This window comes from Pseudophryne corroboree, chromosome 3 (assembly GCF_028390025.1).
Source record: "Pseudophryne corroboree isolate aPseCor3 chromosome 3, aPseCor3.hap2, whole genome shotgun sequence".
NCBI classification, from domain to species: domain Eukaryota; kingdom Metazoa; phylum Chordata; class Amphibia; order Anura; family Myobatrachidae; genus Pseudophryne; species Pseudophryne corroboree.
This window is the reverse complement of record NC_086446.1, coordinates 312,047,503-312,074,555: the sequence shown is the minus strand read 5'-3', so window position 1 is coordinate 312,074,555 and position 27,053 is coordinate 312,047,503. Positions and strand designations below refer to the sequence as shown.

The 27,053-nt window shown below is 47.3% G+C and overlaps 1 protein-coding gene across 1 annotated transcript in view; it reads left to right on the top strand.

Moving 5' to 3' along the window:
* Positions 1-27,053, top strand: part of LOC135055407 (signal transducer and activator of transcription 5B) — a 478,909-nt gene that overhangs the window by 431,053 nt on the left and 20,803 nt on the right. The window contains exons 14-19 of the mRNA XM_063959429.1: positions 9,421-9,627; positions 10,666-10,760; positions 17,240-17,370; positions 17,626-17,790; positions 18,300-18,348; positions 19,145-19,243. Coding sequence (XP_063815499.1) covers positions 9,421-9,627; positions 10,666-10,760; positions 17,240-17,370; positions 17,626-17,790; positions 18,300-18,348; positions 19,145-19,243 — 746 coding nt within the window. The remainder of the gene's footprint in view (positions 1-9,420; positions 9,628-10,665; positions 10,761-17,239; positions 17,371-17,625; positions 17,791-18,299; positions 18,349-19,144; positions 19,244-27,053) is intronic.

Sequence of the window (27,053 nt, the reverse complement as noted above, 5' to 3'; positions counted from 1 at the left end):
CACGATCTACACCCGGGAGAGTGGGGACTTCATCCAGAAGTCTTCCACATGATTGTGAACCGTTGGGAAAAACCAAAGGTGGATATGATGGCGTCTCGCCTCAACAAAAAACTGGACAGGTATTGCGCCAGGTCAAGAGACCCTCAGGCAATAGCTGTGGACGCTCTGGTAACACCGTGGGGGTTCCAGTCAGTGTATGTGTTTCCTCCTCTGCCTCTCATACCAAAAGTACTGAGAATTATACGGCAAAGGGGAGTAAGAACGATACTCGTGGCTCCGGATTGGCCAAGAAGAACTTGGTACCCGGAACTTCAGGAGATGCTCACGGAAGATCCGTGGCCTCTACCTCTAAGACGGGACCTGCTTCAGCAGGGACCGTGTCTATTCCAAGACTTACCGCGGCTGCGTTTGACGGCATGGCGGTTGAACGCCGAATTCTAAGGGAAAAAGGCATTCCGGAAGAGGTCATTCCTACACTGGTAAAAGCCAGGAAGGAGGTGACTGCACAACATTATCACCGCATTTGGAGAAAATATGTTGCGTGGTGTGAGGCCAGGAAGGCCCCCACGGAGGAATTTCAATTGGGTCGATTCCTACATTTCCTGCAAACAGGATTGTCTATGGGCCTCAAATTGGGGTCCATTAAGGTTCAAATTTCGGCCCTGTCGATTTTCTTCCAGAAAGAATTGGCTTCAGTTCCTGAAGTCCAGACTTTTGTAAAAGGAGTACTACATATACAGCCCCCGGTTGTGCCCCCAGTGGCTCCGTGGGACCTTAATGTAGTTTTGGATTTTCTCAAATCCCATTGGTTTGAGCCACTCAAATCGGTGGATTTGAAATATCTTACATGGAAAGTAACCATGCTACTGGCCCTGGCTTCAGCCAGGAGAGTGTCAGAATTGGCGGCTTTCTCGTATAAAAGCCCATATCTGATTTTCCATTCGGACAGGGCAGAACTGCGGACGCGTCCTCAGTTTCTGCCTAAGGTGGTGTCAGCGTTTCACCTGAACCAGCCTATTGTGGTGCCTGCGGCTAATAGCGATTTGGAGGATTCCAAGTTGCTGGACGTTGTCAGGGCATTGAAAATATATATTTCAAGGACGGCTGGAGTCAGAAAATCTGACTCGCTGTTTATACTGTATGCACCCAACAAGCTGGGTGCTCCTGCTTCTAAGCAGACGATTGCTCGTTGGATTTGTAGCACAATTCAACTTGCACATTCTGTGGCAGGCCTGCCACAGCCTAAATCTGTCAAGGCCCATTCCACAAGGAAGGTGGGCTCATCCTGGGCGGCTGCCCGAGGGGTCTCGGCATTACAACTCTGCCGAGCAGCTACGTGGTCGGGGGAGAACACGTTTGTAAAGTTCTACAAATTTGATACCCTGGCTAAAGAGGACCTGGAGTTCTCTCATTCGGTGCTGCAGAGTCATCCGCACTCTCCCGCCCGTTTGGGAGCTTTGGTATAATCCCCATGGTCCTGACGGAGTCCCCAGCATCCACTAGGACGTCAGAGAAAATAAGATTTTACTTACCGATAAATCTATTTCTCGTAGTCCGTAGTGGATGCTGGGCGCCCATCCCAAGTGCGGATTGTCTGCAATACTTGTACATAGTTATTGTTACAAAAAAATCGGGTTGTTATTGTTGTGAGCCGTCTGTTCAGAGGCTCCTACGTTTGTCATACTGTTAACTGGGTTCAGATCACAAGTTGTACGGTGTGATTGGTGTGGCTGGTATGAGTCTTACCCGGGATTCAAAATCCTTCCTTATTGTGTACGCTCGTCCGGGCACAGTATCCTAACTGAGGCTTGGAGGAGGGTCATAGGGGGAGGAGCCAGTGCACACCACCTGATCCTAAAGCTTTATTTTTGTGCCCTGTCTCCTGCGGAGCCGCTAATCCCCATGGTCCTGACGGAGTCCCCAGCATCCACTACGGACTACGAGAAATAGATTTATCGGTAAGTAAAATCTTATTTTCTCTGAAAAGACTTATGTTAGGTTTTTTATTTTCAGGGAGATCTGCTGGCATCAGACTCCCTGCTTCGTGGGACTGAGGGTGCAGAAGCAGAACCAACTTCCTCAGAGTTTCATGGCTCTGCTTCTGGCTGTCAGGACACCATTAGCTCCTGAAGGGAACTGAATGCTAGCCGTGTCTAGATGCTCACTCCCACAGCACGCCGTCACCCCCTCACAGAACCAGAAGTCAGAAGACAGGTGAGTATAAGAAGAATGATCTTCTATCAAGTAAGTGACGGCTGAGGTGCGGCGCGGCTGGCGGGAGTGCAGCGTGCCATTGCTGCCCACACACAGGCACTACAGGGTGCAGGGCGCAGGGGGGGCACCCTGGGCAGCAAGAAAAATACCTCAAACTGGCTAAAAGGGGGCATAAGTTGCCCTACCCCCGCCAGTATAAATATTAGTGTTTGTATGAGTGTAAGGACGCGCCATTGCGGGGGCAGAGCTTCTTCCTCAGGCAGCCAGCACACTACTCAGCGCCATTTTCTCTCTCTCCTCAGGCTGCAGAGAACACGCTGGTCCTCTCCTCCACTTCTGACAAGTACAGGGTGCTATTAAGGGGGGGGGCACAAAGCGATTGTGGTGCATTTGAAAGTGTATATTACTATTTAAAAAGCGCTGTTAGGCTGTGGACATACTGTGTTCACAGGAAATTCTGGCGCTGGGATTGTGAACTAGCTGCTCCTATCCTGTGTCCCTCTGACAGATTTTACTGTGGGTCTGTCCTCAAAATAAGTCCCAGTGTCTGTTGGTGTGCTGTACACGTGTGAGGCATGTCTGAGGCAGGGAGTTCCTCCCCGGAGGAAGCTATTTTAGGGACACAGAGTTGTAATGTGGTGGCGCTACCGGCACACCAAGAGCCTGCATGGGTGAAAGAGATACGTGACAGTATGCATCTGATTAACCGTAGATTAGATAAATCTGAATCTAAGGCTGCATGCTGGAGAAAATCTGTGGAAGATGTGATTTTTCAGGATGCTGTTATTCCTTATGCGGGCGGCCCCTGTGGGTCACATAAGAGACCATTTGCAAATGTTGTAAACACTGATACCGACACGGATTCTGACTCTTGTGTCGACGATAGTGAATCCATAGAGATAGATCATAAATTGGCAAAAAATATACAATATATGATTGTGGCTATAAGGGACGTGTTGGAGGTTACAGAAACCACTCTTGTACCTCAGGAGAAGGCGTATTTATGTAAGGAAAAGAAGTCCAAAGTCACGTTCCCCCCTTCACACGAACTAAATGCGCTGTTTGAAGGGATGTGGGTGAATCCTGATAAAAGATTTCGTATTCCCAAAAGGATTCACATAGCTTACCCTTTCCCGGCTGAGGACAGGAAAAAGTGGGAGTCGCCCCCTGTGTTACAGTGCACTTTCCAGGTTGACAAAGAAGGTAATTCTCCCTGCTCCTGGCACGGCTTCTCTTAAAGAGCCGGCAGACCGCAAAATGGAAACAACATTGAAATCCATTTATGTTACCAATGAGATACTGATGAGATACTCCTTAAGTTAGGGAATATCAAGGATGCTGCCGCCTACATGCTGGAAGCAATGAAGGATATTGGACTCTTGAGTTCACAGGCCGCTGCCATGGCAGTATCGGCGAGGCGGGCGTTGTGGATTCGCCAGTGGCACGCGGATGCAGATTCCAAAAGAAACATTGAGGCTCTCCCATATAAAGGTGAGGCCTTATTTGGCGATGGCCTGGATGCGTTAGTCTCGGCGGCTACCGCAGGTAAGTCGACATTTTTGCCCTCTGCGCCTGCACCGGCAAAAAAGACCTATCACCCGCAAAAGCAGTCCTTTCGGCCCAATAAATAAAAAAAGACGAGAGGTTCCCTCTCCTTTGCAGGTAGGGGAAGGGGAAAGAAGCCCACAGCGGCTCCAGGTTCCCAAGAGCAGAAGTCTACCCCTACTTCTGCCAAATCCCCAGCATGACGCTGGAGCTCCCTTGCGGGAGGCCGCTCGGGTGGGGGCACCTATCAGACTCTTCAGCCAGGATTGGATTCTGTCTGGCCTGGATCCCTGGGTGTTGCAAATAGTATCCCAGGGGTACAAGCTGGAGTCTTAAGACGATCGACCTTGCCAGTTTCTCCGTCAGAAAGAGAAGCAGTAACAGCGGCAATCCAAAAATTATGTCAAGACCAGGTCATAGTCCTGATACCATTGTCACAACAAGGGAGGGGTTTTTATTCATGCCTCTTTGTGGTTCCGAAGCCGGACGGCTCGGTCAGACCGATCCTAAATCTAAAGGATCTGAATGGTTTCCTAAAAAGGTTTAAGTTCAAGATGGAATCACTTCAGGCAGTGATTGCCAGCCTGGAGGAGGGGTACTACTTGGTGTCGGTGGACATAAAGGATGCTTACCTGCATGTTCCCATTTATCCTCCTCTCCAGGTTTATCTGAGATTCACGGTTCAGGATTGCCATTACCAATTCCAGACGTTACCTTTCGGTCTCTCTACGGCGCCGAGGGTATTCACCAAGGTGATGGCGGAGATGATGGTTCTCCTTCGTTAGAAAGGAGTCAATATAATTCCTTATCTGGACGACCTCCTGATAAAGGCGAGATCCAGGGAGCAGTTGTTACAAAACATATCACGCTCTCTGTCAATACTCCAACAACACGGGTGGATCATAAATTACCCGAAGTCACAGTTGGAACCGACGACAAGGTTGTCTTTCCTCGGGATGATTCTGGACACAGAAGTTCAGAGAGTATTTCTTCCGCTGGAAAAGGCTCTGGAAATCCAGAAAGTGGTAAAACAGATATTAAAACCATCAAGTGTGTTGATCCATCAGTGCATTCGGTTGTTGGGGAAGATGGTGGCGGCCTATGAAGCCATACAGTTTGGCAGGTTCCATGCCAGAGTGTTCCAGTGGGACCTGTTGTACAAGTGGTCGGGCTCACACATGCACAGAAAGATAATCCTGTCGTCAAAAACCAGGATTTCACTCCTGTGGTGGTTACACAGCTCTCACCTACTAGAGGGACGCAGGTTCTGGATTCAGGACTGGGTCCTGGTAACCACGGATGCAAGTCTCCGAGGCTGTGAAGCAGTCTCTCAGGGACAAAACTTCCAGGGACGTTGGTCACAACAGGAAGCCTGCCTTTACATAAACGTTCTGGAGCCAAGAGCCATTTACAACGGCCTTCAACAAGCGGTACATCTTCTTCAAGACCGTCCCGTGCAGATCCAGGCGGACAATGTAACAGCAGTCGCATACATAAACAGGCAGGGCGGAACGAAAAGCAGAGCGGCAATGGCAGAGGCGACAAAAATCCTTCGCTGGGCAGAAAAACATCTACAAGCTCTGTCGGCAATATTCATTTTGGGAGTAGACAACTGGGAAGCAGACTTCCTCAGCAGACACGATCTCCATCCAGGAGAGTGGGGCCTCCACCAAGAAGTCTTCGCAGAGGTGACAAGTCTTTGTGGAGTTCCTCAAATAGACATGATGGCGTCTCGTCTCAACAAGAAGCTTCAGAGATACTGTTCTAGGTCGAGAGACCCTCAAGCAGTAGAAGTGGATGCACTGCTGACCCAGTGGGTGTTTCCGTCAGTGTATGTCTTCCCTCCACTTCCGCTGATCCCAAAAGTACTCAGGATCATAAGAAAAACAAGGGTTCGAGCAATCTTCATTGCCCCAGAGTGGCCAAGGAGGGCTTGGTACCCAGATCTTCAGCAGTTACTTATAGGAGATCCTCGGCCTCTTCCTCCTCAAGAGGACCTGCTGCAGCAGGGGCCGTGTGTGTACCAAGACTTACCGCGGCTACGTTTGACGGCATGGCTGTTGAGCGCCGTATCCTAGCCAGGAAGAGTATTCCTGAGGTCATCCCCACCCTTATTCAGGCCAGAAAGGGAGTAACGTCGAAACATTACCACAGTATTTGGAGAAAACATGTATCTTGGTGTGAATCCAAGAAAGATCCTACGGAAGAGTTTCATTTAGGACGTTTTCTCCATTTTTTGCAGGATGGTGTGGAGGCGGGCCTCCGATTGGCATCAATCAAGGTCCCGATTTCGGCCTTGTCAGTGTACTTTCAGAAACAATTGGCCTCTCCCCCAGAGGTACAGACCTTTGTGAAAGGGGTTCTGCATATCCAGCCTCCATTCGTGCCTCCAGTGGCACCATGGGACCTTAACGTGGTATTGCAGTTCTTTCAATCAGATTGGTTTGAGCCTCTACAAAAGATAGAGTTGAAGTTTCTCACTTGGAAAGTGGTGATGCTTTTGGCTTTGGCATCCGAAAGGCGGGTGTCTGAATTGGGGGCCTTGTCTCACAAGAGCCCTTACCTGATCTTCCATGAAGATAGGGCAGAGTTGAGGACTCGTCAACATTTTCTTCCGAAGGTGGTTTCATCTTTCCATATAAACCAACCTATTGTGGTACCAGTAGTTACTGACACATTCACTGATTCAAAATCTCTAGATGTGGTTAGAGCTTTGAAAATCTATGTCTCTAGAACGGCTCGTATACGGAAAACAGAGTCTCTGTTTGTCCTGTATGCTCACAACAAGATTGGCTGTCCTGCTTCCAAGCAGGCTATTGCACGTTGGATAGAAATACGATTCAGCAAGCTCATACTACGGCTGGATTGCCGTTACCGACGTCGGTAAAGGCCCACTCCACTAGGAAGGTGGGCTCATCCTGGGCGGCTGCCCGGGGGGTCTTGGCATTACAACTTTGCCGAGCAGCTACTTGGTCAGGGTCAAACACATTTGCTAAGTTCTACAAGTTTGACACCTTGGCCGATGAGGACCTCAAGTTTGGTCAATCGGTGCTGCAGGGTCATCCGCACTCTCCCGCCCGTACTGGAGCTTTGGTATAGACCCCATGGTCTTGATGTCGTCCCCAGCATCTTCTAGGATGTATGAGAAAATAGGATTTTGATAACTACCGGTAAATCCATTTCTCCTAGTCCGTAGAGGATGCTGGGCACCCGTCCCAGTGCGTATTTTACCTGCAGTTTAGTTATTACTGTTACACAAGTTGTGTTATTTTAGTTCAGCATGTTGCTGCAATTGGTTCATGCCTGTTGGCATGTGTTATGTTGAATGCCATGTGTGCGGCATGGTTGAGGGTGTCAGTTGGTAGATATCTCACCATTAGTTAAGTAATTCCTTTCCTCGAAATGTCAGTCTCCCTGGGCACAGTTCCTACAACTGAGGTCTGGAGGAGGGGCCTAGAGGGAGGAGCCATTTCACACCCAATGAAAAGTCTTTAGAGTGCCCATGTCTCCTGCGGATCCCATCTATACCCCATGGTCTTGATGTCGTCCCCAGCATCCTATACGGACTAGGAGATAAGGATTTACCGGTAGGTCTAAAAATCCTATTTTTTAGTGCATCATCGATGCATAATTGAATATCTACTTCAGGGTGATTCTCCAGAAAGTGAACATAAAGTCCCATTCATCACATGCTATTAATTTTTTTTTTCTTTTAAACTGGTCTTAAGAAATTGTTCTTGTATGAAAACGTACTTGCTTAGTAGCAATGCCTTACCTTATAACTGTGAAATTCCATTATTTTAAATAAACATTTAAATACCAGTGTTATTATATACTGAAGACGCACGTTGCGTCTAATTACCATATACGATAATAGTGCGCTAAATGTCGCAGCACTATGTCCTTTAAGAAAAAGCAAGTAGTCACACACATAGTTTACTGAGGTCCAACGCTCAGATATACATATAAATGTATTTGATATTAAAAAGGTATGCATACAAAATAACATAAGTACAATATATATCATTAAGTAAAACACGTATAAGCATATGAAAGAGGTACCGAGTTACAATTACATAAGAAACAGTTACAGCCAGTATACGTCACCTTTAGCTCAGAAGACAGTCATCAGCAGTTAGAATCAGCAGCACTGAGCTCCGTGGGCAAGGGAAAGTACTTATATACTGTGTATTGGAGAAGATATACATCTGGGGCTGGGTCTTCTGCTATTGGTCCAGGAGAGGGAGGTTTCTCATTCATTGTGTGTTATTGGTCAGTTCATATGAAAGCAATGTCCAGTTTTAAGATGCAGGTACAGGTGTTTGCCACTGGAAATGCTGCTACAGGAAGTCCTTTGTCTCATAGAATCCTACATTTAGAATTTAAATTCTACCTTTAGAATCCTACATTTGATCATAACTGTCGCAATGTGTGACAATTTACCTATAGCTATTAAATTAATCCATACATTCTCCTGACCATTTTGACGCTAAGCATGATGTAAGTAACTTGTTTTATCCCAATAATACATATACAGTATATCTGGTTTTACACTCTTAATACAAATACCATATAATACAAGTCTTGTGTTGGACATGTTCTGTCTATGTGTAAGTTATGTGTTGTATGAATATGTGTCTGTGTGCGTCTTTATGGCATTTCTCAATGATTGCGTCTTTACCGTATACACACTCACCACGTGGCAACACGCACACCATGCGACTCTATGCACGATGTGCGGTAAAGAAGCATGGTGCGTCCATATACGTCAATTGCTTCCTTACGCCACCACGAAAAGCGCCACTCTCTGTCGTTTGTATGTGTCATTTATCTGACTTCGACATAACTTAAGACCCACTAAAATCTTAGTATTTTGGAGAAGTATGTCATTTGAATTTGTTTAGCTGTCCCGTGCATCACGGAGAATCGCCCTCCAGTACTTCTAATGTATAATGCATTTTATACGTTTATTAAGTGAAACCTGTTTTCAAATTAAGTACAGTACATTCATAAATACAATATATTAGATGTAAAAGCTACAAGTCAATACAAATGTTTGTCTAACAAACCTTTTTGTTCCAACAACCATACAGAAGCGGCCATGACCTGTGAATGGGAATTCCTTACCACAGTACATGGTGCTGACATGTTAAGTAATGTAAAAATGGATTGGATAACCAAGAAATGGTCTACAGTTATAAAGGTGTTCAGTTCATTTTCCAAAGAAAATGATAGCATTGATGTTTGTGGCATCAGGGCATAATGCCCAGCCTCTCCCCCCTTCCCTTGTTAGGTTACACTTCTCTAAGCATGTTTGATTAATGACAGGGTGCTGTCTGAATTGGAACCAGACCTTTATGCAGCCAAACTAAGATCTTGTTGCAGTGTCCATGGTATTTATGCAAAAGAAAATGATGATTCAAATAATCATATCAAATGTTTTGTTATATTTGGTATCCAGTGGTGTGTTAAATTACTCATGTTAAAAGTGTCACATGATGAATGGTATAACACAAATTGGAACTTGCTGACGTATACTCTCTACTGTACGATTATGGAAGTTGCCTTTGCATTATGTGACCTTTTTGAAAGACCTCTGCCTGTGAACTCATGGTTTTGTAAGCTCATTTAACGCCTCCTTACATCTGCTCCTCTCCACAGGGCCGGGTACCATTTGTGGTTCCAGACAAGGTTCATTGGCCGCAGCTGTGCGATGCTCTGAATATGAAGTTTAAAGCAGAGGTTCAGAGTAATCGAGGGCTCAGTGATGAGAATCTGGTATTCTTGGCACAAAAACTTTTCAACAACACCAGCAGCCACAAGGATGACTACAACAACATGACAGTGTCCTGGGCACAGTTCAACAGGGTGAGAGGCTGACTGAGACCTATGCCTAGCAGTAAATTTGGATGTTACTAAATAAGTTTGATCGTATCTTTGGCTCCTGTGTTGTTGCTTTGAATGTTATGGAACTATTCCGATATTAGTTGTGCTCCTGTCCTTCAATTCACATGAAACTCAAATTCAACCCAAACATTTCATATATTGGAGACTCAACCGGTATACAGTGTGTAGAAACAATATTATTGAATTGTTAAATGCAGTTTCCATTACATCATAGACTAATAGACTGTGGCAATTATAGGTAGGAATATGTTGGTGGATCTGTTGTGCTATCATTTACAGTAAACAACTATTTTATTATACAAAAATAGAATTGCAGCAAATGTAAAAAAAAAAAAAAATAGCCACAAGAGATGGAGCAAAAACTCAACAAAATGTACTCAAGGTACAGGACATGAGGCTCCTATAGATTTAAGGGGGTCTATTTACTAAGCTTTGGATGGATGTAAAGTGGACTAAGATAAAATACCAACTAACCAGCTCCTGTCATTTTTCAAAACCGATCATGTGACTTGGCAGTCAGGAGCTGATTGGCTGGTACTTTTCCTCCATTCACCTTACCTCCATCCAAAGCTTAGTAAATAGACCCCTTAGTTAAATATGTCAACCTTCACAGCCCCAAGTTGGAACAGGCACAACTCCCTCTGCACTCACCGTTGCCATATGACTGCACACAGCATCTATAGCAGGTCCCTGATGGGGAGTTGACAATTGGCATGTATGATGTCTTATCTACTGTAGTTGCCATACTGCAGATGAATTAAGAGATGTAATGTCACTAGCTCATTGTGAATTGTGGCACTATACTCTTGCATATTAGTAAAGATCACACATTTGCTGCTACTTCTGTGTGGTGAATGATTTGCCTTTAAAATTTGTATTTGCAGACAACCTGCACTATGTTGTCCACAGTTGTGAAGGGTCATGTAAATGTGAACACTCACTAAAAAGAGATGTGACTTTGCTTTATGTATAAACAATGTTACTGAATGTTACATGCAGGAGAATCTGCCTGGTTGGAACTACACTTTCTGGCAATGGTTTGATGGAGTAATGGAAGTGTTGAAAAAGCACCTGAAGCCTCACTGGAATGATGGGTAAGTGTAAGCTGCAGATTAAATAGGAATACCCAGAAGCCTCTGTGGAAAATTGTCTGTATCTGTTTGTTTCTTTTGCTTCATTCAAGTCCATCTAAACGTGTTTTATGCTCCTCCCACCTTTCCTCTTCACTTCAACATCAGTTGTGCGGTGGCCAATGTCTGTTCTTCTAATGTTCATTGCTGTACTACTTCATTTACATTTGTCCTTCTGAACCCTCTACAGGTCTGTATTTGACTTATTTAGCTATAAATAAGTTTCTACACTAGTTTTCAAGACACTGCAAAGCACGTGGAAGGTGTATTCAAAGAGTAACTCATATAAAAGGAAGCAGTAAGCCTTTTAGTGTGTCGTTCTGTGAATTCTCTTATTTAAGATGGTGGTATATGTAGTAGATGTGACATATAAAACTATTTTGAGACGTACCATCATCGTTACGGTGTGTTCGTTTCAAAATGTTTTCTTAAAATGCTGAAGAGTTCGAATTTTAGAACTAAAAAACGAGAGGTGCAGAATTGATCCGTGACTTAGCGCACAAAGCCAGCTAATAAAACTAAATGAGAAGTCTTTGTTATGATTGGCTGAGAAGTTTAAAGCTTGATGTAAAGAGAATATATGGCCAGTTAAACACCTAAACATAATCCATTGCTTTCCGGTCTGTTTTCCTTGCCGCCTTCTAAATCTTTTTACAACTTTCATTTCTCTGACGTCCTAGTGGATGCTGGGAACTCCGTAAGGACCATGGGGAATAGCGGCTCCGCAGGAGACTGGGCACAAAAGTAAAAGCTTTAGGACTACCTGGTGTGCACTGGCTCCTCCCCCTATGACCCTCCTCCAAGCCTCCGTTAGATTTTTGTGCCCGGCCGAGAAGGGTGCACACTAGGGGCTCTCCTGAGCTTCTTAGTAAAAGTTTAGTTTTAGGTTTTTTATTTTCAGTGAGACCTGCTGGCAACAGGCTCACTGCATCGAGGGACTAAGGGGAGAAGAAGCGAACTCACCTGCGTGCAGAGTGGATTGGGCTTCTTAGGCTACTGGACACCATTAGCTCCAGAGGGACCGAACACAGGCCCAGCCTCGGAGCTCGGTCCCAGAGCCGCGCCGCCGGCCCCCTTACAGAGCCAGAAGCAAGAAAAGGTCCGGAAAAATCGGCGGCAGAAGACATCAGTCTTCAACAAGGTAGCGCACAGCACTGCAGCTGTGCGCCATTGTTACTCAGGCACACTTCACACTCCGGTCACTGAGGGTGCAGGGCGCTAGGGGGGGGGCGCCCTGAGCAGCAATGTAAAACACCTTGGCTGGCATAAATACACCACATATAACCCCCAGGGCTATATGGATGTATTTTAACCCCTGCCAGAACTCACCAAAAAAGCGGGAGAAAAGGCCGCCGAGAAGGCGGCGGAGCCTATCTCCTCAGCACACGGGCGCCATTTTCCATCACAGCTCCGCTGGAAGGACGTCTCCCTGACTCTCCCCTGCAGTCCTGCACTACAGAAAAGGGTAAAAAAGAGAGGGGGGCACTAATTTGGCGCAGTAGTTTATACTAACAGCAGCTATAAAGGGAAAAGCACATTTTATAGTGGTATTCCTGTGTATATATATATAGCGCTCTGGTGTGTGCTGGCATACTCTCCCTCTGTCTCCCCAAAGGGCTAGTGGGGTCCTGTCCTCTATCAGAGCATTCCCTGTGCGGTGTGTCGGTACGATTGTGTCGACATGTTTGAGGAGGAAAATGAGATGGAGGCGGAGCAATTGCCTATTATACAGTTGTCACCCCCTAGGGAGTCGACACCTGAGTGGATGAGCTTATGGAAGGAATTACGTGACAGTGTCAGCTCTTTACGACAGACAGTTGACGACATGAGACAGCCGGCTACTCAGCTTGTGCCTGTCCAGGGGTCTCAAACGCCATCAGGGGCTTTAAAACGCCCGTTACCTCAAATGGCAGACACAGACACGGATACTGACTCCAGTGTCGATGATGAGGAGACAAACGTGACTTCCACTAGGGCCACACGTTACATGATTGAAGCAATGAAAAATGTATTGCATATCTCTGATAATACAAGTACCACTAAAAAGGGTATTATGTTTGGTGAGAAAAAACTGCCTGTAGTTTTTCCTGTGTCCGAGGAATTAAATGAAGTGTGTGATGAGGCGTGGGTTTCCCCCGATAAAAAACTGATAATTCCTAAAAGGTTATTGGCATCGTACCCTTTCCCGCCAGAGGATAGGGCACGTTGGGAAACACCCCCTAGGGTGGATAAAGCGCTCACACGCTTGTCTAAACAGGTAGCACTACCCTCTCCTGATACGGCCGCCCTAAAGGAACCTGCCGATAGAAAGCTGGAGAATATCCTAAAATGTATATACTCTCACACGGGTGTTATACTGCGACCAGCAATCGCCTCAGCCTGGATGTGCAGTGCGGGCCTGGCGTGGTCGGATTCCCTGACTGAAAATATTGATACCCTAGATAGGGACAGTATATTACTGACTATAGAGCATTTGAAGGATGCATTTCTATATATGCGTGATGCACAGAGGGATATTTGCCGACTGGCATCAAGAGTTAGCGCGCTGTCCATTTCTGCAAGAAGAGGTTTATGGACGCGGCAGTGGTCAGATGATGCGGATTCTAAAAGGCACATGGAAGTATTGCCTTATAAGGGGGAGGAGTTATTTGGGGTAGGTCTATCAGACCTGGTAGCCACGGCAACTGCTGGAAAATCCACATTTTTACCCCAGGTAGCTTCTCAACCTAAGAAGACGCCGTATTATCAGGCGCAGTCCTTTCTGCCCCATAAGGGCAAGCGGGCAAAAGGCGCCTCATTTCTGCCCCGTGGCAGAGGGAGAGGAAAAAGGCTGCAACAAACAGCCAGTTCCCAGGAACAAAAGCCCTCTCCCGCCTCCGCAAAGTCCTCAGCATGACGCTGGGGCTTTACAAGCGGACTCAGGCACGGTGGGGGCCCGTCTCAAGAAATTCAGTGCGCAGTGGGCCCACTCGCAAGTGGACCCCTGGATCCTTCAGGTGCTATCTCAGGGGTACAAATTGGAATTCGAGACGTCTCCCCCTCGCCGTTTTCTAAAGTCTGCTTTACCAACGTCTCCCTCACAGGGAGGCAGTATTGGAAGCCATTCACAAGCTGTATTCCCAGCAGGTGATAATCAAGGTACCCCTCCTACAACAGGGAAAGGGGTACTATTCCACACTATTTGTGGTACCGAAGCCGGACGGCTCGGTGAGACCAATTTTAAACCTAAAATCCTTGAACACTTACATACAAAGGTTCAAATTCAAGATGGAGTCACTCCGAGCAGTGATTGCAAACCTGGAAGAAGGGGACTATATGGTGTCTCTGGACATCAAAGATGCTTACCTACATGTCCCAATTTACCCTTCTCACCAAGGGTACCTCAGGTTTGTGGTACAGAACTGTCACTATCAGTTTCAGACGCTGCCGTTTGGATTGTCCACGGCACCCCGGGTCTTTACCAAGGTAATGGCCGAAATGATGATACTCCTTCGAAGAAAGGGAGTTTTAGTTATCCCTTACTTGGACGATCTCCTGATAAGGGCAAGATCCAGGGAACAGTTGGAAGTCGGAGTAGCACTATCCCAGATAGTGCTGCGCCAGCACGGTTGGATTCTCAATATTCCAAAATCGCAGCTGATCCCGACGACACGACTTCTATTCCTAGGGATGATCCTGGACACAGTCCAGAAAAAGGTGTTTCTCCCGGAGGAGAAAGCCAGGGAGTTATCCGAACTAGTCAGAAATCTCCTAAAACCAGGCCAAGTCTCAGTGCATCAATGCACAAGGGTCCTGGGAAAGATGGTGGCTTCTTACGAAGCAATCCCATTCGGCAGATTTCACGCAAGAACCTTCCAGTGGGATCTGCTAGACAAATGGTCCGGGTCGCATCTTCAGATGCATCAGCGGATAATCTTGTCACCAAGGACAAGGGTGTCTCTCCTGTGGTGGTTGCAGAGTGCTCATCTTCTAGAGGGCCGCAGATTCGGCATTCAGGACTGGGTCCTGGTGACCACGGATGCCAGCCTGAGAGGCTGGGGAGCAGTCACACAGGGAAGAAATTTCCAGGGCTTGTGGTCAAGCCTGGAGACATCACTTCACATAAATATCCTGGAGCTAAGGGCCATCTACAATGCTCTAAGCCTAGCAAGACCTCTGCTTCAAGGTCAGCCGGTGCTGATCCAGTCGGACAACATCACGGCAGTCGCCCACGTAAACAGACAGGGTGGCACAAGAAGCAGGAGGGCAATGACAGAAGTTGCAAGGATTCTTCGCTGGGCGGAAAATCATGTGATAGCACTGTCAGCAGTGTTCATTCCGGGAGTGGACAACTGGGAAGCAGACTTCCTCAGCAGACACGACCTCCACCCCGGGGAGTGGGGACTTCACCCAGAAGTCTTCCACATGATTGTGAACCGTTGGGAAAAACCAAAGGTGGACATGATGGCGTCCCGCCTCAACAAAAAACTAGACAGGTATTGCGCCAGGTCAAGGGACCCTCAGGCAATAGCTGTGGACGCTCTGGTAACACCGTGGGTGTACCAGTCAGTGTATGTGTTCCCTCCTCTGCCTCTCATACCCAAGGTACTGAGAATCATAAGGAGGAGAGGAGTAAGGACTATACTCGTGGCTCCGGATTGGCCAAGAAGGACTTGGTACCCGGAACTTCAAGAGATGCTCACAGAGGACCCGTGGCCTTTACCTCTAAGAAAGGACCTGCTCCAGCAGGGACCCTGTCTGTTCCAAGACTTACCGCGGCTGCGTTTGACGGCATGGCGGTTTAACGCCGGATCCTGAAGGAAAAAGGCATTCCGGATGAAGTCATCCCTACCCTGATCAAAGCCAGGAAGGATGTAACCGTACAACATTATCACCGTATTTGGCGTAAATATGTTGCGTGGTGCGAGGCCAGGAAGGCCCTACAGAGGAATTTCAACTGGGTCGTTTCCTGCATTTCCTGCAAACAGGACTGTCTATGGGCCTAAAATTAGGGTCCATTAAGGTTCAAATTTCGGCCCTGTCGATTTTCTTCCAGAAAGAACTGGCTTCAGTTCCTGAAGTTCAGACGTTTGTCAAGGGGGTACTGCATATACAGCCTCCTTTTGTGCCTCCAGTGGCACCTTGGGATCTCAATGTAGTTTTGGGGTTCCTAAAATCACATTGGTTTGAACCACTCTCCACTGTGGACTTAAAATATCTCACATGGAAAGTGGTAATGCTGTTAGCCCTGGCTTCAGCCAGGCGTGTCTCAGAATTGGCGGCTTTATCCTATAAAAGCCCTTACCTAATTTTTCATACGGACAGGGCAGAATTGAGGACTCGTCCTCAATTTCTCCCTAAGGTGGTTTCAGCGTTTCACTTGAACCAGCCTATTGTGGTACCTGCGGCTACTAGGGACTTGGAGGACTCCAAGTTGCTGGACGTAGTCAGGGCCCTGAAAATATATGTTTCCAGGACGGCTGGAGTCAGAAAATCTGACTCGCTGTTTATCCTGTATGCACCCAACAAGCTGGGTGCTCCTGCTTCTAAGCAGACTATTGCTCGTTGGATTTGTAGTACAATTCAGCTTGCACATTCTGTGGCAGGCCTGCCACAGCCAAAATCTGTAAAAGCCCATTCCACAAGGAAGGTGGGCTCATCTTGGGCGGCTGCCCGAGGGGTCTCGGCTTTACAACTTTGCCGAGCAGCTACTTGGTCAGGGGCAAACACGTTTGCTAAATTCTACAAATTTGATGCCCTGGCCGAGGAGGACCTGGAGTTCTCTCATTCGGTGCTGCAGAGTCATCCGCACTCTCCCGCCCGTTTGGGAGCTTTGGTATAATCCCCATGGTCCTTACGGAGTTCCCAGCATCCACTAGGACGTCAGAGAAAATAAGAATTTACTTACCGATAATTCTATTTCTCGTAGTCCGTAGTGGATGCTGGGCGCCCATCCCAAGTGCGGATTGTCTGCAATACTTGTACATAGTTATTGTTACAAAAATCGGGTTATTATTGTTGTGAGCCATCTTTTCAGAGGCTCCTCTGTTATCATGCTGTTAACTGGGTTCGGATCACAGGTTGTACGGTGTGATTGGTGTGGCTGGTATGAGTCTTACCCGGGATTCAAAATCCTTCCTTATTGTGTACGCTCGTCCGGGCACAGTATCCTAACTGAGGCTTGGAGGAGGGTCATAGGGGGAGGAGCCAGTGCACACCAGGTAGTCCTAAAGCTTTTACTTTTGTGCCCAGTCTCCTGCGGAGCCGCTATTCCCCATGGTCCTTACGGAGTTCCCAGCATCCACTACGGACTACGAGAAATAGAATTATCGGTAAGTAAATTCTTATTTTCTTCGTCACCATTTTAGAAGTAAAGATGTGTATTTCCCTTTGCATGTATGTTCTATAACTGCCTATTGGATAAATGCACCTTTCATCACGTCATCATTTATTTTGGTTTTCAGGGCTATTTTGGGCTTTGTCAATAAGCAGCAGGCTCATGACATGCTGGTGAATAAAAGGGATGGGACTTTCCTCCTGCGCTTCAGTGATTCGGAAATTGGGGGCATCACAATAGCATGGAAGTTTGAGCTGCGTAAGTTTCCACTCCTGAAATCTAGGTTCTACTTCTCCTGCCAGGTTGTAGTATATGATGCTCAGGTTATCAGCAAAGGTTTGTACCAGTTACTTCTGGTCCGATGATTGCGGCTTTTATTGTTTTACCAGGTGCGTAAAACATGCTAATAAAAGAAAACAAAACCACACGCTACTACATTTGGGCTACAGTGCTAGTCAGAATGTAATTTCTGGGAGATTTTGCTGCTTGTAAAGAGCTTATATGTTTCTCTAGCCGATAGGGCCTTGTGGAATCTGATGCCATTCACCAGCCGGGATTTCTCAGTACGTTCTTTAGCAGATCGACTTGGAGATCTCAATTATCTCATCTACGTGTATCCTGAGCGTCCCAAGGATGAAGTGTTCTCCAAGTATTACACCCCAGTTCTCTGCAATCCCTGTAAGTATTAATCTCTCCCCCTCTGCCTGTCTCTCTATATGTATCCCCCTCTGCCTGTCTCTCTATATGTATCCCCCTCTGCCTGTCTCTCTAACGGGTGTCGTACGGTATGCTGGCGCTCGGACTCCCTGCGACCAGCATACCGGGAGCCCGACCGCCGGCATACCGACAGCGTGGCGAGCGCAAAGGAGCCCCTTGCGGGCTCGCTGCGCTCGCCACGCTGCGCTCGCCACGCTGCGGGCACGGTGGCGCGCTATGCGCGCCACAGTATTTTATTCTCCCTCCAGGGGGGTCGTGGACCCCCACGAGGGAGAATAGTTGTCGGTATGCCGGGTGTCGGGATTCCGGCGCCGGTATACTGTGCGCCGGGATCCCGACATTCGGCATACAGAAGACCACTCTCTCTAACCACTCGGTTATACAGATGTTGTTGGACTATAGTTTGTACATGAATTCTACCTTTCTAGATTCCTTTGTATTAAACTTGTGACTTTGCTTGTTCTATGCAGCAAAAGGAGACGGCTACGTGAAGCCAGCCATAAAGCAAGTGGTTCCAGAGTAAGTGTCACGTGTATATAATAATATGAAAAAGTTCTCCCTTTATATAACCTACTTTGTTTCACTAGTCTGTTATGCTCCAATCTACTCATGAATGGTGTAATACTTGTAGAATGTACACACTTGTTTTGTCTTGGCTAGTCTGGTCCTATTTCAGCGGGGTGAGTCAAACATATTTGTGAAAGTGGACACATCTCTTGGTTCTGAGTGTACTTCGCATAAGTTAGTATAACAAAACGTGGTGTGTACATGTACCCCACAATGTGTCTGAAGTCGCAAATAGGTGTGTGCGTGCTACAGCTTGCACATTTGGAGACTAACATAAAGTAGGCATTTCTGAGCCATGAGTATTGCACAGAGTGGCTGTGTCTAACATAAGTGTCCTGAGTCATGCATGTGGGTACGGGACACCTGTTTTGATGGCGCCCTTGCACCTAGCATTGGCTGGTGTAAGTGATGATTCTAATAGTGACCGATATGTCTGCGGATGCTAGAACAGTGGGCAGGTCAGGCATACACTTTCAGATGCATAGATTTGCAGCTTAGTTTGTGGGATAGTGGCATTGGTGTATGAAAGCAATTACAGTGCTGCGGCCGTAGTATAAACCTGCAACTAGTCACTACCTAGACTGCTGATATTCACATAAATGTGTACTATGACACCTAATGAGTTAGGCAGCCTTTTACAGATCCAGTGGTTTAATTCTTCAGCTCCTGTACCATAAACAACACGACAGAGAGAACAACCAAAGCTTTGGGTGTTAGTACGTAAAACTATTTTCTTTTCTCTTCATAGGTTTGTTGCCTCAGATGTTATGCCAACAAACAGCTACATGGACCAGGCACAGTCACCAGCAGTTTGTACTCAGTCACACTATAACCTATACCAGCAAAAGTGAGTGTTTTGTAAAAACAGTTACAAAAAAGAAAAATTAATTATTTATATTTTATTTTTCACGAATAGTATGGACTAGAAATGTCTTTTCATTTCCAGTGATCCTAGAAAATTGCTTTAGATAAATTACCTGAAAATTTCGAGAGACATACTGGGAGCGGAATTAGTTTATAACTTTACCACTGTTAAATCCAACTACCAAAGGGGTTAACCACATATTGATCCCAGTATGTAATACGTCAAAGTATTGACTGTCTATTGGAATATAGAAATAAATAGTCTAAATTTATGATCTGACAAGACATCCATGTACAGTATAAAGAGGGATTAATACCTGGGCATTGTGTGTGTATGTATGTATGTATGTATGTATGTATGTATGTATGTATATGTATATATATATATATATATATATATATATATATATATACACACATATATATATATATATATACACATATACATACATATATATATATATATATATATATATATATATATATAATAGTATTCCATTAATGACTGGCACTCCTGGTATGTAGAATAATAGGATTTTGGTTACCTACCGGTAAAGTCTTTTCTCGTAGTCCGTTGAGGATGCTGGGGTCCATATTAGTACCATGGGGTATAGACGGGTCCACCAAGAGCCATTGGCACTTTAAGAGTTTGAGAGTGTGGGCTGGCTCCTCCCTCTATGCCCCTCCTACCAGACTCAGTCTAGAAACTGTGACCGAGGAGACGGACATCTTCGAGAGAAGGATTTAACACAGATAGTGGCGAGATTCATACCAGCTCACACATACAAGGCACATCAAGCTAACTTAGCTTGAAAACTCAGCAACCGCTGAAACATTGCTTACCAAGTGAACAACGCAGTACTCAACTAAAACGAAGTTGTACTGAACTAGATAACAAGTGCAGGAAAACGAAGCGCTGGGCGGGCACCCAGCATCCTCTACAGACTACGAGAAAAGGATTTACCGGTAGGTAACCAAAATCCTATTTTGTCTTACGTCCTAGAGCAGGCCTGGCCAACCTGTGGCTCTGCAGCTGTTGTGAAACTACACATCCCAGCATGCCCTGCCACAGTTTTAGCATTCCCTAATAGCAAAAGTGTGGCAGGGCATGATGGGATTTGTAGTTTCACAACAGCTGGAGAGCCACAGGTTGGCCAGGCCTGTCCTAGAGGATGCTGGCGTCCATATTAGTACCATGGGGATGTACCAAAGCTCCCAGAATGGGAGATAGAGCGCGCAGGCTCCTGCAGAACTTATTGACTGAACTTCAGATCATCAGAGGCCAAAGTATCGAACTTGTAGAACTTAGCAAATATGTTCGACCCAGACCAAGTTGCTGCTCGGCAAAGTTGTAATGCTGAGACACCCCAGGCAGCCACCCAGGTAGACCCCACCTTACGTGTAGAGTGGGCCTTGACAGACGTAGGACACGGCAAGCCTGCCGTAGAATATGCATGCTGGATAGTGAACCTGATCCAGCGAGATATCGAAGACACTGAATTTTCTTGGGATCGAACAGGACAAACAGAGTCTGATTTCCTGTGACGAGCTGTCCTTTTCACATAAATTTTCAGAGCCCTTACAACATCCAAGGACTTTGATGAAATTGAGGAGTCAGTAGCCACTGGCACCACAATAGGTTGGTTGATATGAAATGCCGACACAACCTTCGGAAAAAACTGCTGACGTGTCCGGAGCTCAGCTCTATCTTCGTGGAAGATCAAGTATGGGCTTTTACATGACAAAGCCCCCCTCGACCTGGAACAATACCGCCGAAGCTTCTTGTTGAGACAAGAGGCCATCATGTCGATCTGGGGTACGCCCCAAAGATCTGTTACCTACTTGAACACCTCCGGATGGAGAGCCCATCGTGTCTGCTGAAGATTGCTGATAGCACCAACGTGTTCTTTTCTGCCCAGATGATGATTTTTGTTACCTCTGCCATCGCAGCTCTGCTCTTCATTCCGCCCTGTCGGTTTATATAAGCTACTGTTGTCACAGTGTCCGACTGCACTTGAATGGCCCGATTTCTCAGAAGATGGGCCGCTTGGAGGAGACCGTTGTAGACTGCTCTTAGTTCCAGAATGTTTATCGGCAGGCCGGCTTCCATCTTCCTTGGAAGGTTTCCCCTTGAGTGACTGCGGCCAAGCCCCAGAGACTTGCATCTGTGGTTAGAAGGATCCAGTCCTGAATCCCGAACCTGCGGCCCTCCAGAAGGTGAGATAATTGCAGCCACCAGAGGAGTGAAATCCTGCCCTTTGGTGACATACGTACTCTCTGGTGCATGTGTAGATGAGATCCCGACCACTTGTCCAGGAGATCCAGCTGGAAGGACCGAGCATGAAACCTCCTGTACTGCAGAGCTTCGTACGAGGCCACCATCTTCCCCAGAAGGCAAATGCACTGATGAATTGACACCCAGGCTGGCTTCAAGACATCCCGGACCATCGTTTGAATCACCAACACCTTTTCTACTGGGAGAAACACCCTCTGCACTTCTGTGTCAAGGATCCTTCCCAGAAAGGACGATTTTCTGCTTGGTACCAAATGTGACTTTGGAAGATTCAGGATCCAACCATGTTTTCTGAGAAGAGTCGTGAGTGTTATGGACCATAACAGCTTCTCCTTGGAAGATGCCTTTATCAGCAGATCGTCCAGATACGGAATTATGTTCACCCCCTGTCTAAGCTTTATGCAGCAGCCAAATCGGAATGTGGAGGTATGCATCCTTGATATCCAGGGATACTAGGAATTCGCCCTCCTCCAGACCTGATATCACCGCCCTTAGGGACTCCATTTTGAATTTGAACTCCCTCAGAAAGGGGTTTAGTGATTTTAAGTTCAGAATGGGCCTGACCGAACCATCCGGTTTCGGTATCACGAAAAGGTTCGAATAGTAACCTTTGTTCTGCATGTGAGGTGGTACTGGCACAATGACCTGTGCCTCCACCAATTTCTGGATGGCTTCTTGCAGACTGAGCCTGATCTGAAAGATCGGTGGGGAGGGAGATTTTGAAATTCCAGCCTGTACCCCTGGGACACAATATCTTGCACCCAGGGGTCCAGGCCGGAGGACACCCAGACATGACTGAAGTGTCTGAGTCTTGCTCCCACTGGCCCCACCTCCGGGGCGTGCAGTCCACCGTCATGCGGAGGATTTTGGTGTACCTGAAGCAGGTTTCTGTTCCTGGGAACCTGCAGCCGCAGGTTTCTTGGACTTGGGAACCTGCAGCCGCAGGTTTCTTGGACTTGGGAACCTGCAGCCACAGGTTTCTTGGACTTGGGCCGACCTCCCTGAAAGAAGGTGTTGGACAGCTTTGCTTTTCTGGGCTAGTTAGACCGAAAGGACTGTGGCGTAACTGAAAAAAGGGTTTCTTCGGAGCAGGTGTAGCTGAAGGAAGGAAGGGTGACTTACCAGCCGTAGCTGTGGAGATCCACGCATCTAACGCTTCCCCAAAAAGAGCCTGACCTGTGTAAGGTAGGGTCTCCACACTTCTCCTCCTGGATTCCGCGTCGGCAGACCACTGGCGCAACCACAGCCCTCGACGAGCTGATACTGACATGGAGGAAATCCCCTTAGCCATGGAACCCAGGTCCTTCATGGATTCTACTAGAAATCCTGCCGAATCCTGAATGTTGCGTAAAAACAATTCAACATCACATTTATCCATAGTATCCAAATCTTCAAGTAACGTGCCTGACCACTTTACTATAGCCTTGGCAATCCAAGCACTGGCAATAGTGGGACGTAGTATTGCCCCAGAAGCCGTGTACATGGATTTGAGTGTATTATCAATTTTACGATCAGCCGGCTCCTTCAAGGCGGTAGATCCTGGAACAGGTAAAACCACCTTTTTTGAGAGTCTGCACACTGACGCGTCAACAATAGGCATCCTGTCCTCTACCGGGAAAGTAAATGCTATCAGAACCCTTATAGGTATCTGGAATTTCTCTTACGTCCTAAGTGGATGCTGGGACTCCGTAAGGACCATGGGGAATAGCGGCTCCGCAGGAGACTGGGCACAAAAGTAAAAGCTTGAACTAGCTGGTGTGCACTGGCTCCTCCCCCTATGACCCTCCTCCAAGCCTCAGTTAGATTTTTGTGCCAGAACGAGAAGGGTGCATGCTAGGTGGCTCTCCTGAGCTGCTTAGAGTAAAAGTTTATTTTAGGTTTTTTATTTTCAGTGAGTCCTGCTGGCAACAGGCTCACTGCATCGTGGGACTAAGGGGAGAAGAAACGAACTCACCTGCGTGCAGAGTGGATTGGGTTTCTTAGGCTACTGGACATTAGCTCCAGAGGGACGATCACAGGTTCAGCCTGGATGGGTCCCGGAGCCGCGCCGCCGGCCCCCTTACAGAGCCAGAAGAACGAAGAGGTCCGGTGAAATCGGCGGCAGAAGACGTTCCTGTCTTCAACTAAGGTAGCGCACAGCACTGCAGCTGTGCGCCATTGCTCTCAGCACACTTCACACTCCGGTCACTGAGGGTGCAGGGCGCTGGGGGGGAGCGCCCTGAGACGCAATAAAAACAGAAATACCTTAGGATGGCAAAAGAAATACATCACATATAGCTCCTGGGCTATATGGATGTATTTAACCCCTGCCAGTTTTCCAGAAAAAAGCGGGAGATAAGGCCGTCGTGAAGGGGCGGAGCCTATCTCCTTAGCACACAAGCGCCATTTTTCCTCACAGTTCCGCTGGAAGGACGGCACCCTGACTCTCCCCTGCAGTCCCTACAGAATCAGGGTAAAAACGAGAGAGGGGGGGCACTATTGGCAGCTAAATTATAAACAGCAGCTATAAAAGGGAGTAACACTTATATAAGGTTATCCCTATATATATATATATAGCGCTCTGGTGTGTGCTGGCAAACTCTCCCTCTGTCTCCCCAAAGGGCTAGTGGGGTCCTGTCCTCTATCAGAGCATTCCCTGTGTGTGTGCTGGGTGTCGGTACGATTGTGTCGACATGTATGATGAGGAAAATGATGTGGAAGCAGAGCAATTGCCTGTATTAGTGATGTCACCCCCTAGGGAGTCGACACCTGACTGGATGGTTGTATTAGAAAAAACTGTTGACGACATGAGACAGCCGACAAATCAATTAGTGCCTGTCCAGGCGTCTCAGACACCGTCAGGGGCGATAAAACGCCCGTTACCTCAGTGGGTCGACACAGACCCAGACACGGATACTGAGTCCAGTGTCGATGGTGAGGAGACAAACGTAATGTCCAGTAGGGCCACACGTTACATGATCACGGCAATGAAGGAGGCATTGAACATTTCTGACACTACAAGTACCACAAAGAAGGGTATTATGTGGGGAGTGAAAAAACTACCAGTAGCTTTTCCTGAGTCAGATGAATTAAATGAGGTGTGTGATAAAGCGTGGGTTTCCCCCGATAAAAAGTGCTAATTTCTAATAAATTATTGGCACTATACCCTTTCCCGCCAGAGGTTAGGGCGCGTTGGGAAACACCCCCTAGAGTAGATAAAGCGCTCACACGTTTATCTAAACAAGTAGCGTTACCGTCTCCTGATACGGCCGCCCTCAAAGAACCAGCGGATAGAAGGCTGGAAAATATCCTGAAGGGTATATACACACATACTGGTGTTATACTGCGACCAGCAATCGCATCAGCCTGGATGTGCAGTGCTGGAGTGGCGTGGTCGGATTCCCTGACTGAAAATATTGATACCCTGGATAGGGACAGTATATTACTAACTATAGAGCATTTGAAGGATGCATTACTATATATGCGTGATGCACAGAGGGATATTTGCACCCTGGCATCAAGAGTGAGTGCTATGTCCATTTCTGCCAGAAGAGCGTTATAGACGCGACAGTGGTCAGGGGATGCGGATTCCAAACGACATATGGAAGTATTGCCGTTTAAAGGGGAGGAGTTATTTGGGGCCGGTCTATCGGACCTGGTGGCCACGGCAACGGCCGGAAAGTCCACCTTTTTACCCCAGGTCACCTCTCAGCAGAAAAAGACACCGTCTTTTCAAACTCAGTCCTTTCGTTCCCATAAGTACAAGCGGGCAAAAGGCCACTCATTTCTGCCCCGGGGCAGAGGAAGAGGAAAAAGACTGCACCAGGCAGCCTCTTCCCAGGAGCAGAAGCCCTCCTCTGCTTCTGCCAAGTCTTCAGCATGACGCTGGGGCTTTACAAGCGGACTCGGACACGGTGGGGGCCCGTCTCAAAAATTTCAACGCGCAGTGGGCTCACTCGCAAGTGGACCCCTGGATTCTGCAGGTAGTATCACAGGGGTACAAACTGGAATTCGAGACGTCTCCCCCTCGCCGGTTCCTGAAGTCTGCTCTACCAAAGTCTCCCTCCGACAGGGAGGCAGTTTTGGAAGCCATTCACAAGCTGTATTCCCAGCAGGTGATAATCAAGGTACCTCTCCTACAACAGGGAAAGGGGTATTATTCCACGCTGTTTGTGGTACCGAAGCCGGACGGCTCGGTGAGACCAATTTTAAATCTAAAATCCTTGAACACTTACATAAAGAGGTTCAAATTCAAGATGGTCACTCAGAGCAGTGATAGCAAACCTGGAAGAAGGGGACTATATGGTGTCTCTGGACATCAAAGATGCTTATCTCCACGTCCCAATATACCCTTCTCACCAAGGGTACCTCAGGTTTGTAGTACAAAACTGTCATTATCAGTTTCAGACGCTGCCGTTTGGATTGTCCACGGCACCTCGGGTCTTTACCAAGGTAATGGCCGAAATGATGATTCTTCTTTGAAGAAAAGGCGTTTTAATTATCCCTTACTTGGATGATCTCCTGATAAGGGAAAGGTCCAGGGAACAGTTAGAAGTCGGAGTAGCACTATCTCAGTTAGTGTTACGTCAGCACGGGTGGATTCTAAATATTCCAAAATCGCAGCTGATTCCAACGACACGTCTCCTGTTCCTAGGAATGATTCTGGACACAGTCCAGAAAAAGGTGTTTCTCCCAGAGGAGAAGGCCAGGGAGTTATCCGAGCTAGTCAGGAATCTCCTAAAACCAGGCCAGGTGTCAGTGCACGAGGGTCCTGGGAAAAATGGTGGCTTCTTACGAAGCGATTCCATTCGGAAGATTCCATGCAAGAACGTTTCAGTGGGATCTTCTGGACAAATGGTCCGGATCGCATCTTCAGATGCATCAGCGGATAACCCTGTCGCCAAGGACAAGGGTGTCTCTTCTGTGGTGGCTGCAGAGTGCTCATCTACTAGAGGGCCGCAGATTCGGCATTCAGGATTGGATCCTGGTGACCACAGATGCCAGCCTGAGAGGCTGGGGAGCAGTCACACAGGGACAAAATTTCCAGGGCTTGTGGTCAAGCATGGAAACATCTCTTCATATAAACATTCTGGAACTAAGGGCCATTTACAATGCCCTAAGTCAAGCAAAACCCCTGCTTCAGGGTCAGGCGGTATTGATCCAATCGGACAACATCACGTCAGTCGCCCACGTAAACAGACAGGGCGGCACGAGAAGCAGGAGGGCGATGGCAGAAGCTGCAAGGATTCTTCGCTGGGCGGAGAATCATGTGATAGCACTGTCAGCAGTGTTCATTCCGGGAGTGGACAACTGGGAAGCGGACTTCCTCAGCAGACACGACCTTCACCCGGGGGAGTGGGGACTTCATCCAGAAGTCTTCCAAGAGATGGTAAACCGTTGGGAAAAACCAAAGGTGGACATGATGGCGTCCCGTCTCAACAAAAAACTAGACAGATATTGCGCCAGGTCAAGGGACCCTCAGGCAATAGCGGTGGACGCTCTGGTAACACCATGGGTGTAC